Below are 14,568 nucleotides of genomic sequence, written 5' to 3' on the forward strand. Positions count from 1 at the left end.
AAAGCTCTTGGAGACCATAAACACTCACAGCTGTAATCACCACCAAAGGTGCTTCTACAAAGTATTTACTCGGGTGTGAATACTCATGTAAATTAGATATTTCTGTATTTCATTTTCAATAAATTAGCTACATTTTCTAAAAACATGTTTTCACTTTGACATTATGGGGTATTGTGTGTAGATGGGTGGGAGAAATATTTAATCCATTTTAATTCAGGTTGTAACACAGCAAAATGTGGAATAAGTCAAGGGGTTTGAATACTTTCTCAAGGCACTGTAATCTGTGAAAGAAGTTGACTAGCTTGCTTGCCAGTCCAGGCTACTTCCCGACACAAGACCTTGTTAGACTGTTTCAAGCTATCTAAAACGGTGAGTGACTAGCTATGTACTGTTTCGGCAGTGTGAAAGTACAAACACTTCCCACTTTCGAACACACACACACAAACATATACACGAGACACCCAAAGCACGCCTCTAAAACACAAATCTTGTTCAGTCGCCATTCCTAATGAGGATAATTGAAACCGAGGCTAAATGGTTATGTGTGGCTCAGCTGGTAGAGCGACGTTTGCAAGCCCAGGGTTGTGGGTTCGATTTCCACTGGGGACCAGTACATAAATGTATGCACTCACTAGTGTAAGTCTCTCTGGGTAAGAGCGTCTGCTAAATTACTAAAATATAAATCAGGATGTTCAGCCCCCTTTAACCTCCGACTCAGCTCATCAGATTGTCATACATTACATGAAACTAAATAAAATGACATTCATATTTTTATTTTTTATTTGATGGCCTCTTTCTGTCACTCTTATTAGGAAAATAAGCAAGTATTAATGTTATGTCAATCAGATAAGAACAGTTTGATTAAATCATTCCTAAATAAAATGTATATAGGAGAGGGTTGCTATGTTTGATTTACTTAGCCCTTATAGTCTGTGGCCTGGTGTCCTATTGTGCTACGGTAGTGCTAAGTCAGGATGAAACATCTCTTGCATTGTCTTCCATGTCTTTACTACTTCCCCCTGTAACTCTGTCGGAGATGGGATGTTTCCTTCGTGCAACAGTCTGAGGTGTGCCCTGGTAGTCCTTGGAGGGGACTTGAAAGAAAGTGCACAGGCATGCTTCCCAAAGAGGAGGGTGTTGCAACTATACAAATGAAAAGTGTACTTTGACCACTGCTGATAGGGTTAACCTTACTAGCACTGAGATGTATGAACAGGAGGCTATGTAATATACATTTTCCAGTAGATTAGAGCAAAAAAGAATGGCGATTTGAGAATTTAACTCTGTGTAAAGATGTATTTCAGGTAACTGGCAAAATAAAGGAAACACCAACATAGTGTCTTAATAGTGCGTTGAGCTGCCAGAACAGCTTCAGTGCACCTTGGCATAGATTCTACAAGTGTCTGAAACTCTTAGAGGGATGCGAAACCATTCTTCCACAAGAAATTCAATCATTTGGTGTTTTGTTGATGGTGGTGGAAAACAACAACCATTCCAGAATCTCCCATAAGCTTTGGCATATCGTGAAACATCAGCAAGTTGAGCAGTCTTCATCACTGAAGCTCCTTCCAAACATGCCCCAACAATCACCCCTCTTCCAAAGTCACTGAGATCTCTTCTTCTAGCCATGGTAGACAAAATAATGTGCAGCTGGGCCTGACCAGCATTTATATACGTGACCCTATGCAGATGTGATGTGTGGAAGCACCTGCTTTCAATATACTTTGTATCCCTCATTTACTCAAGTGTTTCCTTTATTTTGGCAGTTACCTGTATGTTCATTTTGAGAGCAGGCAGGCAGGCAGGGAAGGGAGGGGGCTGTTGACATCACTATGCTGAAGTAAAAGTTAAGTGGAGATACTTCTATATCAGACACGAAACTAAACTTCCCAGTTCTTCAGAAATCTCTCTCTACAACTACGCAGTGTCTTTCATTCCTGTGGTTCTCTTATTAATCTAAGGGCAATAAGAACGGAGTCAACATCAACAGACGCACTCTGTTTACCTGGACAAGATCAAGTGAACTTTGCTATGAACATGGCTTCTCCTGTTTTCTTATGTTTTGAACATGTGTATTTGGTTAAAGCCTTTTTTATAACTTTCAGAGGACCTTTTAGAGGATTAGTTGATATTTCTCCCTATCTGGATGTGTTCACTGAGCCTGTCTCTATTCCATGTGGACACAACTTCTGTAAGGCCTGTATCAGAGGATACTGGGATACCAGTGACCTGTACCAGTTTATGTAAGGGTATGTTCTACAGAGAACCTGATCTTCGTGCCAACACAATGTTCAGAGAGATTGTAGATAATTTTAAGAAGATGAGTCGGTGGTAAAGAGCAGTCCCCTACCAAACCAGGAAGTGTCCTGTGACTTCTGCACTGAGAAGAAGCTCAAGGTCCTGAAGTCCTGCCTGGTGTGTCTGATCTCTGATCAACCCTGTGGAGAACCTGGAAGACAGGATGTGTAAGAAGCATGACAGACTCCTGGAGCTGTTCTGTAGGACTGACCAGACATGTCTTTGTGTCTTGTGCTTGAAAACAGACCACAAGACTCATGACACTGTCCCTCTAGAGGAAGAGTATGGAGAGAGAAAGGCTCAACTGGGGAAGACTGAGGCAGAAGTGCAGCAGATGATCCAGGAGAGACTGAAGAAGGTTCAGGAGATCAAACATTCAGTAGATCTCTGCAAGAGAGAAGCACAGAGGGAGATATCAGACAGTGTACAGGTCTTCACTGATCTGGTTCGCTCCATTCAGAGAAGCCAGGCTGAGCTCATTGAGGTGATTGAGGAGAAGCAGAAAGCAGCAGAGAGGCAGGCTGAAGGGATCATTAAAGAGCTGGAGCAGGAAATCACTGAGCTACAGAGGAGAAGCACTGAGCTGGAGCAGCTCTCACACACTGAGGACCACCTCCACCTCCTACAGAACTTTCTATCCCTCTGCACCCCTCCACCCACCAAGGACTGGTCTGAGATCAGTGATCTGTGCATGAAGACTGTAAGGAGAGCTGAGAAACTCTGTCCATACTTCTGCCTCAGTAATAATATAAGTGGTGAAAACTCTGCCCCGCTGATCATCACCCCTGTCAATCACCCAACATGATTTTTAATGTCACAACTAAGTGTCAGTCTTGAAGGGATGGTAGTGTGAAAATGACTATTTAAAGGTCCTTAATAAGGATATCTGGTAATATCTCTGTCACATGAAAAGTGTTTCAATTCATCTTAAATAAAGTAGGATTTATTGTATTTACATGTGATGCAGTTATCCCCCCCCCCATGCCTGCTATAAAGTAAAAAATACCTTGTTTGTCTGAGAACATGTATCTCTGCAGTCCAACAGAGAGGACAGTGGTATCTTTCAACTAAACTGCTGGTCCTAAATCGCTTCAATGTTTCTGTGGCCATGTAAATAGACGTGTTGCCCTATGCTTGTGAGCAACCCCAGTGTGCAGTGCCTGTTCAGGCTGTTCTCTCTCTGAGGAGTGGAAAGTTACCTGTGCTGTGTTTGCTCAGGGTGTTATCTCCCAGTTAGCAGTCTCTCTCTCTCTGTCGCGCTCTCTAACCCCAGTACACACTCACACCCTCAGCTGCTGCACTCGACTCTGCCCTCTACTAAGAACGGTGTGTTCTCTCTGAGAATTCAACCTCTATCCCTGTCTCCCTCTACTTTAGAGAATTTTCCTTGCGTTCCCACACTTTCCTTGGTAGGATTCTTTGAATGGGGCTTCAGAGATGGCATCATGCAATTCCGTCTGTGCCTTTCCCACCTCTCAAGTTTGACACGGACAGTACAGAGAGGCCCATCCAGGATCATCAATGTCTTCCACAATTAGTTAGATCGAAGTAGATAGCTAGTGTGAAGGAACATTTTGTTCTCTGAACAGAGCCTTGAATTGTACATCTTGTCTCATACAATCATTGGTTCCTGTATGTGCTGGGTAGAAATGAGGGAGAGACGGTCATGACCCCCTCCTCAGACCTTTTGGCAGAACACTCAGAATATGTTCTATAAGTTAAGATAGGAGACGTTACCAGACACATGCTGGAACCAAAGGTTAATTATGAATAACTAATAAGCTAAATCATGCAAATATACAGTGCATTCGGTAAGTATTCAGACCCCTTGATTTTGTTTCCTCATCAATCTACACACAATATCCCATAATGACAAAGCAAAAACAGGTTTTTAGAAATGTTTGCAAATGTATAAAAAAATTAAATGAAATATTACATTTGCATAAGTATTTAGACCCTTTACTCAGTACTTTGTTGAAGCACCTTTGGCAGTGATTACAGCCTTGAGTCTTCTTGGGTATGACGCTACAAGCTTGGCACGCCTGTATTTGGGGAGTTTCTCCCATTCTCTGCAGATCCTCAAGCTCTACCGGGTTGGATGGGGAGCGTCGCTGCACAGCTATTTTCAGGTCTCTTCAGAGATGTTCGATTGGGTTCAAGTCTGGGGCTCTGGCTGGGTCCCTCAAGGACATTTAGAGACTTGTCCCGAAGCCACTCCTGCGTTGTCTTGGCTGTGTGCTTAGGGTAGTTGTCCTGTTAGACTGGGGCGATGGTTCCCCTTCTGAGGTCCTGAGTGCTCTGGAGCAGGTTTTCATCAAGGATCTCTCTGTACTTTTCTCTGTTCATCTTTCCCTCGATCCTGACTTTTCTTCCAGTCCCTGCTGCTGAAAAATATCCCTACAGCATGATGCTGATCTAGGTGGATCCAAATTTCTTTGATATAAGAATGATGGAGGGCATTGTGTTCTTGGGGGACCTTCAATGCTGCAGACATTTTTTGGTACCCTTCCCCAGAACTGTGCCTCGACACAATCCTGTGTCTGAGTTCCACGGACAATTACTTCGACCTCATGGCTTGGTTTGTATTCTCTGACATTCACTGTCAACTGTGGGACCTTATACAGACAGGTGTGTGCCTTTCCAAATCATGTCCAATCAATTAAATTTACCACAGGTGGACTCCAATCAAATTGTAGAAACATCTCAAGGATGATCAATGAAAACAGGGTGCACCTGAGCTCAATTTCGAGTCTCATTGCAAAGGGTCTGAATACTTATGTAAAGGTTTTTCAGTTTTATTTGTAATAAATTTGCAAACATTTCCAAACACCAGTTTTTAGATTAGTCTTTGATGGGGTATTGTGTGTACATTTTGCATGCAAAAAAATATAATATTTAATCAATTTTAGAATAAGGCTGTAATGTGGAAAAGGGGAAGGGGTCTAACGGGACTGCCCCGGCAGAGCTCCTGACAGACGTGTACTACTTGGTGCATTAAGTTTGTTGGAACCTCTCAGCTGATTTAATAAAGAATGATTCATTTAAGATTGACTTCAGGTGTCCCTGGTGGTAATTTCCACAACACAAGCTAAACACGTCATTTCAAATGTTAGTGTGTAATTGAGATGGGACAGAGGAGCATCATGACCTTCACCATTGTCTTACTGAGAGACCTGTTGGGGGGGCTCCCGAGTGGCGCAGCGGTCTAAGTCACTGCATCTCAGTGCAAGAGTCGTCACTACAGTCCTTGGTTCGAATCCAGGCTGTATCACATCCGGCCGTGATTGGGAGTCCCATAGGGCGGTGGGGTAGACCGTCATTGTAAATAAGAATTTGTTCTTAACTGACTTGCCTAGTTAAATAAAGGTGAAATAAATTTGAGTCAGAATCTATTTCTGTGGACCCATCTCCTCATTTCATACCATGTCCTAATCGGGGAAAGTTCTGTACCAGAAGTGCTGCTAATTTTACCAGGCCGGTCTATTAAGAACAAAGTCTTATTTACAATGACGGCCCGGCAAGAGGCCTCCTGTGGGGCAGGGATTAAAATAAAAAGTAAGACAAGACAGACAACACAGATGGAAGACACTTGAAGGGAGACCTATGGCAACAACACAACTTGGCACAAACCTTAAGGGCAGACAACAGCACAAAGTACAGAAAAGGCCGAGACCAAGCACATCACACAAAACAGCTACAAATGTCTGAGTGGTCAAAACTATCCAGTTTAAGTGTTTTGCAGATCGTTCCAGTCGCTAGCTGCAGCGAACTGAAAAGAGGAGCGTCCCAGGGATGTTAGCTTTGAGGACCTTTAACAGAATGTGACTGGAAAATCAGGTGTTGTATGTAGAGGATGAGGGTTGCAGAAGGTATCTTAGATAGGGGGAGTGAGGCCTAAGAGGGTTTTATAAATGAGCATCAAGCAGTGGATCTTGCGTTGGGTATGTAGAGATGGCCAGTTAACAGAGGAGTATAGAGAGCAGTGATGTGTCCTATAAGGAGCATTTGTGGCAAATCTGATGGCCGAATGGTAAAGAACATCTAGCCACTCGAGCACCGTTACTGGCCGATCTGTATACTATGTCTCCGTAATCTAGCATGGGCAGGATGGTCATCTGAATCAGGGTTAGTTTGTCATATGGGGTGAAGGGGGAGCGACTACGATACAGAAAACCAAGATGTAACCTTAGCCTGCAACCTGGTCATATGCTCTGAGAAGGACAAAGTACTGTCTAGCCACAATTTGGCTCGTGTGAAAAGGGATGGCAGGGAGAAAGAGGTATTAGATAGGTATGTTTCTGTTGTTGCTTATTAATTATTCTGGCATTTCACATCAGTTTTCCAAGCAAATATATTCAAAGCACACACTTGAAAACAAACTCATTTAAAGACACTCGCTTTAGACCAAATGCATTCAAAGCATTTCCTGTGTAAATCTTTTTCATTAGAAAGATGGAGACAATGGGCTGATGCAGGATCTCATCCAGCCGCAGGACATGAAACGGTGTCTGGTTCCATTCTGGAGAGTCGTCTCCTCTGCTCTCTTCTCTACATTGATTAGACCGCTCTAGTTAATACTGTTATGGTGGAAGGGGAGGTTGGACTTCGTTCTCTCTGCTTGCCTGTCTGTTGATTGTCTCCTAAAACATATTTAGACAATGCAATTTGGATTTGGGGAGAGTTTTTAAACTCTTCTGTTGATTGTCTGTGTCGTGTGGGTGTGTCGAAGGGGTATTTGGTGGACAGTGACACTCAATAAAAGGACAGAGGGGAAATAAGATTGAACTTGAAAGGCCGAGACAAGGAGAGAGGGCCTTAATAGAAAGAGGAAGTGTTTGATTCACTGCTCTGTCACAAGGAGTAAAGTCAGTGTTATTTCAGGCTACCTACTTTTCACGCTACACACTGTGTGACGAGGCAAATACACTTTGTCGTGTGACCCTTGGGGGTTTCCATACTTAACGCGTTCTGCATAGAGACAGACATTTCAAAGGCATCATTCTTAGAATCCTAGATGGACCGAGGAATTCAGACACACCGTTACAAATAATTCCCTCTTTATCCCAAGACATGGTTGGCATATGCTTCTTGTGATTTTGGTATTTGAAATGATCCATTTCCCTATAATGTATTTGCTGCCGGTAACATTAGATTTCTCCTTGTTTTCCTTTACACATGGTTATCAGTCGAATGCTTAGTTGTATTTCCTATAGTATAGCTGTCATACTGCCGCTCTGTCTCTGGTCGGGCTAATTGCAGTGGGCAGCGTTTCAAGCTCTTTGTTTGTTGGACAGTGAAACAGGTTTAACACCATACACTGGCAGACTGTTTCTTTTCTCTGAAACACAATGGCCCAGCGCTCATCTCCATGCTCTCGCTTTTCTCTCTCTCTCTCTCTCTCTCTCTCTCTCTCTCTCTCTCTCTCTTTTTCCTAGGCTCAGTTTTCTTTGTTTCCATGGTGTTTCTTAGAAAATGTCTGTAAAGAGGTGTGTAATGTGGCTTTTTGGCAATTTCTCTCCCTCGCTTCAACTTCTCGGTGGGACGCCTCTATGCTTTGTGAATCATGTGTGCATCTGTTTATATTGGGGGTGTGATGTCTTACAATCAGGAATAGCTTACATTGATTTACACGTGTGATGGTAATTGTGTTGCTGTGTGATAGCTTAAAGTTAGTTTGCTTAAAGACCTATCAGCGCTCTCTCATTCCCTCTCCCTCCCTTTATTATTACTGGTTTCTCTTGTACAGATTTACATTATGTAAAGTCATTCTGTATATTAAACTCTCTCTCTCTCTGTTTGTGTCTCTCAGGTGTTCCTGTTGCTGTGTATAGCAGACTGGATGGTGTACTCTATGTGGTGTAGTGGTAAAGACCCAGACAGTTTCTCCATCCCCTACCTGACCGCCCTGGGCGACCTCCTGGGCACCGCCCTACTGGCCCTCAGCTTCCAATTCCTGTGGTACATCGGCGACCAGGACAGTGATGTGGGTGACTGAGATGACCCCTGATCCCTGGCGGAGGGGTCACATCCATGCCTCTACCCCGACCCAAACCCCCTCCCCCTTCTCTTATGCCTTGTGGGGTTGTTGCCGTTGAGGCAGTTTGCCTCGCTCAGCTATTGGTTGCTGGAACAATCCTCTGCCCCTTCTATTGTGCAGAGTAGCACTTAACAATATGCTAATTGAGCCAATGAGGAGCTACAGATGTTCATTTGGAAGAAAAAAAAAGAATATTATTTGGAAAGACATTTCTATGCATCTGGTTCCTTTTTTCCATTCAACCAATGACACTGCATTCTAAAAATCATATGCTTCTTACAGTGCAATTTATTAAGAGATTTGACCGTTGTTGTTTTGTTGCAACAAGTCGCTTATATCCGGTGGACACTGCAAATTTAGCTGGAAGCCTTCAGTTAGTGAGATCAACGGGCTGCAGTGTTTAGTCCTGACAGAGGGGAGATACATGGTCAGACAGGGTGGAGAAAGGCCAGGTTACAGGAGGTACACAGCTCTGGCCCTGGACAGCTGGGGCCAGGGTTTGCAGGGTTAGTCACTGGATCAGGTGTTTTAGAGCTGGGATGGAACAAAAGCCTGAACACTATGTTGTTACAGACTAGTATTGCCTTCCCCTGGTCCCAAGCTTTATACAGTCTATACTAGAGCACTGAGTCTACTCTCAGCCCAGACGATATGCATCTCACTCTCTGTGGATGCACTTCATAAAGTCTCTCATTAAGGTCAGTCACAGATTGAACCTCAGTTGTTTATCTGTGTGGGGTTTCATGTGGCCATCTGTACCTTTAGCTTTGTTTTGCATGATCACAAGGAAGGACAAATAGAATTGGGGACAGCAGCCTGATCGTGACAGTTAACGGTACTCAAAGGAATGTATTGGATACCTGCTATTTTTATACCTCTCGAGGGACTTGATTCTTTGCTCTCTCTCCTCTCTCTCTCTCTCTCTCTCCTCTCTCTCTCTCTATCTATCTATAATGGGGGTCCAGTCACACAGAGTAGGTACTATTGTGGCGTTTTGCAGTCAGGTCCCGCACGATCATGTGGTTTTGACCGTGGACGTTTCCACGCCACGCACTCTGTTTACACGTACGTATGTTCACTACGGTGGCTCTCTGCCGTTGATATTCCAATGAAATGTGCCTGCGGAGATTCACAGGGTGATGAGAAGTTATTCTTTCTGATGACATATTCCTTTAGTTTTCTGTTGGAGCTGTTGTTGTTTTCTAAGCTCAAATAATGTGCTATTAAAAGGGTTTGTTGTTTTCATATTCGCAATCTGTTCTCGGAAACGGATGATGAATTACCATTTTGTGACTCATAAATGTTTAATAAATAACCTGCCTTCAAATGCGTGATTATCCTGAGTGAAGATTTGCCGGTCCCTCAGAGAGGTTAATTGGATGTTGTAGTATTAGTGATTGTTCAGTCAAAGCTCTTGTCTAAAGAGGTTTAGGAGGAAATGCCTGTGGACAGGGAAGGACAAGATCAGCTCCGATTCAGACACATCCGTGTATACTGACACTCTCTGCAGTGTAGCAATATTATGATTGATGTGTTACACTGTGGTAGAAATGTATTGTGTGCTCTTTGGATGCCCTCAGGACATCACTGGACAATCACTGTCTCTATCTCCTCCAGTCTCCATGGTAACACCAGTGTGGTATTTCACCTTTCATGCACTCCACTCGATGAACACGTGAACACACACACACACACACACTCCTGTCTTTCTTCCCTCTTCCTGTCACTGCTTCCTTCTTATGATGTATTTCATTCCCTCACTACTTCTCTCATTCCCTTACTCTCTCTCTAACCATTCTTTCTCAGAGCTCTCTCTTTCAGATGTGAGAGACCTGCGAGGTGGGGACAGCACCCACAGAGACATGTTAACATTACATGCTCCTTTGGGTGGGTAATTATAGAACAATGTCATGTCTTATCAACTGGTGTGTGAAGTTAGGATATCTTGGCTATGTCACCTCCAGGCTGATCTGTCTCTGTGGAGGTGTTATACATGTTAGGCGATTCGTTTGAAAGGTGTCAGTTTATGATTATGGAATTCATTGGAAGTGTGAAGAAGGGTTTACTGTAATTGCTGAAGTTTTACTTGGCACAGAGTATACAGTCGTGGCCAAAAGTTTTGAGAATGACACAAATATTAATTTTCACAAAGTCTGCTGCCTCAGTTTGTATGATGGCAATTTGCATATACTCCAGAATGTTATGAAGAGTGATCAGATGAATTGCAATTAATTGCAAAGTCCCTCTTTGCCATGCAAATGAACTGAATCCTCAAAAAACATTTTCACTGCATTTCAGCCCTGCCACAAAGGACCAGCTGACATGTCAGTGATTCTCTCGTTAACACAGGTGTGAGTGTTGACGAGGACAAGGCTGGAGATCACTCTGTCATGCTGATTGAGTTCAAATAACAGACTGGAAGCTTCAAAAGGAGGGTGGTGCTTGGAATCATTGTTCTTCCTCTGTCAAACATGGTTATCTGCAAGGAAACATGTGCCGTCATCATTGCTTTGCACAAAAAGGGCTTCACAGGCAAAGATTTCACCTAAATCAACCATTTATCGGATCATCAAGAACTTCGAGAGTGGTTCAATTGTTGTGAAGAAGGCTTCAGGGCGCCCAAGAAAGTCCAGCAAGCGCCAGGACCGTCTCCTAAAGTTGATTCAGCTGCGGGATCGGGGCACCACCAGTACAGAGCTTGCTCAGGAATGGCAGCAGGCAGGTGTGAGTGCATCTGCACGCACAGTGAGGCGAAGACTTTTGGAGGATGGCCTGGTGTCAAGAAGGGCAGCAAAGAAGCCACTTCTCTCCAGGAAAAACACCAGGGACAGACTGATATTCTGCAAAAGGTACAGGGATTGGACTGCTGAGGACTGGGGTAAAGTCATTTTCTCTGATGAATCCCCCTTCCGATTGATTGGGGCATCCGGAAAAAGCTTGTGAGAAGATGAGGTGAGCGCTACCATCAGTCCTGTGTCATGCCAACAGTAAAGCATCCTGAGATCATTCATGTGTGGGGTTGCTTCTCAGCCAAGGGAGTGTGCTCACTCCCAATTTTGCCTAAACACAGCCATGAATAAAGAATGGTACCAACACATCCTCCGAGAGCAACTTCTACCAACCATCCAGGAACAGTTTGACGAACAATGCCTTTTCCAGCATGATGGAGCACCTTGCCATAAGGAAAAAGTGATACCTAAGTGGCTTGGGGAACAAAACATCGATATTTTGGGTCCATAGCAATGAAACTGCCCAGACCTTAATCCCATTGAGAACTTGTGGTCAATCCTCAAGAGGCGGGTGGACAAACAAAAACCCACAAATTCTGACAAACTCCAAGCATTGATTATGCAAGAATGGGCTACCATCAGTCAGGATGTGGCCCAGAAGTTATAGGACAGCATGCCAGGGTGGATTGCAGAGGTCTTGAAAAAGAAGGGTCAACACTGCACATATTGACTCTTTGCATCAACTTCATGTAATTGTCAATAAAAGCCTTTGACACTTATGAAATGCTTGTAATTATACTTCAGTATTCCATAGTAACATCTGACAAAAAAGACGCTGAGGCAGCAAACTTTGAAAATTAATTTTTGTCATTCTCAAAACTTTTGGCCATGACTATAGAGTTTGAAAGAGAGAATCATTTGAATAACAGCATATGGACTCAGTCTGACAGTGGTGAAATAGTTTTATACATTATACATTATAGTATCTCTATATTCTGACGCCTTGCAAATAGAGTTGCATGGTAAAAATAAAGGTATCTTGTTCTGGACATCAAAGATGAGCTTGAGCAGTAGTCCTTAACCCTCTCCTGGGAAAGATCAGAGATAGAAATGATCTTGAACATTAACCTAGAGAGGATCTAGAACATTAACCTAGAGAGGATCTAGAACATTAACCCAGGGAGGATCTAGAACCCTAACCTAGGGAGGATAACCTAGGGAGGATCTAGGACATTAATCTAGAGAGGATCTAGAACATTAACCTAGAGAGGATCTAGAACATTAACCTAGAGAGGATCTAGAACCTTAACCTAGGGAGGATCTAGAACCTTAACCTAGGGAGGATCTAGAACCTTAACCTAGAGAGAATCTAGAACATTAACCTAGGGAGGATAACCTAGGGAGGATCTAGAACCTTAACCTAGGGAGGATCTAGAACCTTAACCTAGGGAGGATCTAGAACTCTAACCTAGGGAGGATAACCTAGGGAGGATATAGGACATTAATCTAGAGAGGATCTAGAACATTAACCTAGAGAGGATCTAGAACCTTAACCTAGGGAGGATCTAGAACCTTAACCTAGGGAGGATCTAGAACCTTAACCTAGGGAGGATCTAGAACATTAACCTAGAGAGGATCTTGAACATTAACCTAGAGAGGATCTATAACATTAACCTAGAGAGGATCTAGAACATTAACCTAGGGAGGATCTAGAACCCTAACCTAGAGAGGATAACCTAGGGAGGATCTAGAACCTTAACCTAGGGAGGATCTAGAACCTTAACCTAGGGAGGATCTAGAACTCTAACCTAGGGAGGATAACCTAGAGAGGATCTAGAACATTAACCTAGAGAGGATCTAGAACCTTAACCTAGGGAGGATCTAGAACATTAACCTAGAGAGGATCTAGAACATTAACCTAGAGAGGATCTAGAACATTAACCTAGAGAGGATCTAGAACCTTAACCTAGAGATGATCTAGAACCTTAACCTAGGGAGGATCTAGAACCTTAACCTAGGGAGGATCTAGAACATTAACCTAGAGAGGATCTAGAACATTAACCTAGAGAGGATCTAGAACATTAACCTAGGGAGGATAACCTAGGGAGGATCTAGAACCTTAACCTAGGGAGGATCTAGAACTCTAACCTAGGGAGGATAACCTAGGGAGGATATAGGACATTAATCTAGAGAGGATCTAGAACCTTAACCTAGGGAGGTTCTAGAACCTTAACCTAGGGAGGATCTAGAACCTTAACCTAGGGAGGATCTAGAACATTAACCTAGAGAGGATCTATAACATTAACCTAGAGAGGATCTAGAACATTAACCTAGGGAGGATCTAGAACCCTAACCTAGAGAGGATAACCTAGGGAGGATCTAGAACCTTAACCTAGGGAGGATCTATAACCTTAACCTAGGGAGGATCTAGAACTCTAACCTAGGGAGGATAACCTAGGGAGGATCTAGAACCTTAACCTAGGGAGGATCTAGAACCTTAACCTAGGGAGGATCTAGAACTCTAACCTAGGGAGGATAACCTCTCTTGTTCCGGAACTCCAATTTGAGCAGCAGCAGCTGAAAAATGAGCTCCTACAAATATTGAAATTTACATGGTTTTTAGAGTGAAGTACATCGGAAAAAAGCAAAAGAAAACTGCAAGACTGAATAGGAGAAAAAACAAGCAACAAACAAAGAAGATAGGCTTTTGAAAAATAACTATTTTTCATAAAATTGTAGTTATCTTAGCAAGCTGAATTGTTTACCAGTTGCTAAGCAGTTGCTAGGGACTCTTTTGGAAGAAGCTAGCTAGCTAACGAAGAACAACAAAGAATATCTAGTTAACAGAAGAAAAGAAAGAGAAAATCAGGACAGAAGAAAAAGGATATCAAAGTGAAACAGTTCTCTAAAGACACAGGAGACAATAATACAAGAAACAACACTTCTGTAGCTTGTCAACTATGTGTCTGTCTATCCCTGTTCTCTCCTCTCTGCACAGGCCATACAAACGCTTCACACCGCGTGGCCGCTGCCACTCTAACCTGGTGGTCCCAGCGCGCACGACCCACGTGGAGTTCTAGGTCTCCGGCAGCCTCTGGAACTGCCGGTCTGCAGCCAACAAGGCTGAGTTCATCTCAGCCTATGCTACCCTCCAGTCCCTCGACTTCCTGGCACTGACGGAAACATGGATTACCACAGATAACACTGCTACTCCTACTGCTCTCTCCTCGCCTGCCCACGTGTTCTCGCATACCCCTAGAGCATCGAGCCAGCGGGGTGGTGACACTGGAATCCTCATCTCTCCCAAGTGGACATTCTCTCTTTCTCCCCTGAACCATCTGTCTATCTCCTCATTTGAATTCCATGCTGTCACAGTTACCAGCCCTTTCAAGCTTAACATCCTTATCATTTATCGCCCTCCAGGTTCCCTTGGAGAGTTCATCAATGAGCTTGACGCCTTGATAAGTTCCTTTCCTGAGGATGGCTCACCTCTCACAGTTCTGG

General features: G+C 43.5%; 1 protein-coding gene across 3 annotated transcripts in view; it reads left to right on the plus strand.

Moving 5' to 3' along the window:
• The window catches only part of s41a2 (Solute carrier family 41 member 2), a 33,066-nt gene extending 23,404 nt beyond the window's left edge, over positions 1–9,662 (plus strand). For 2 of the 3 annotated variants that reach the window (XM_045698502.1, XM_045698501.1), the window contains exon 12: positions 2,149–3,249. In XM_045698502.1, coding sequence (XP_045554458.1) covers positions 2,149–2,335 — 187 coding nt within the window. In that variant the 3' untranslated portion in view covers positions 2,336–3,249. 3 annotated transcript variants of the gene reach the window in all.
• The last annotated feature ends 4,906 nt before the right edge of the window (positions 9,663–14,568 follow it).

Source organism: Salmo salar, chromosome ssa17, assembly GCF_905237065.1.
Source record: "Salmo salar chromosome ssa17, Ssal_v3.1, whole genome shotgun sequence".
NCBI lineage: Eukaryota > Metazoa > Chordata > Actinopteri > Salmoniformes > Salmonidae > Salmo > Salmo salar.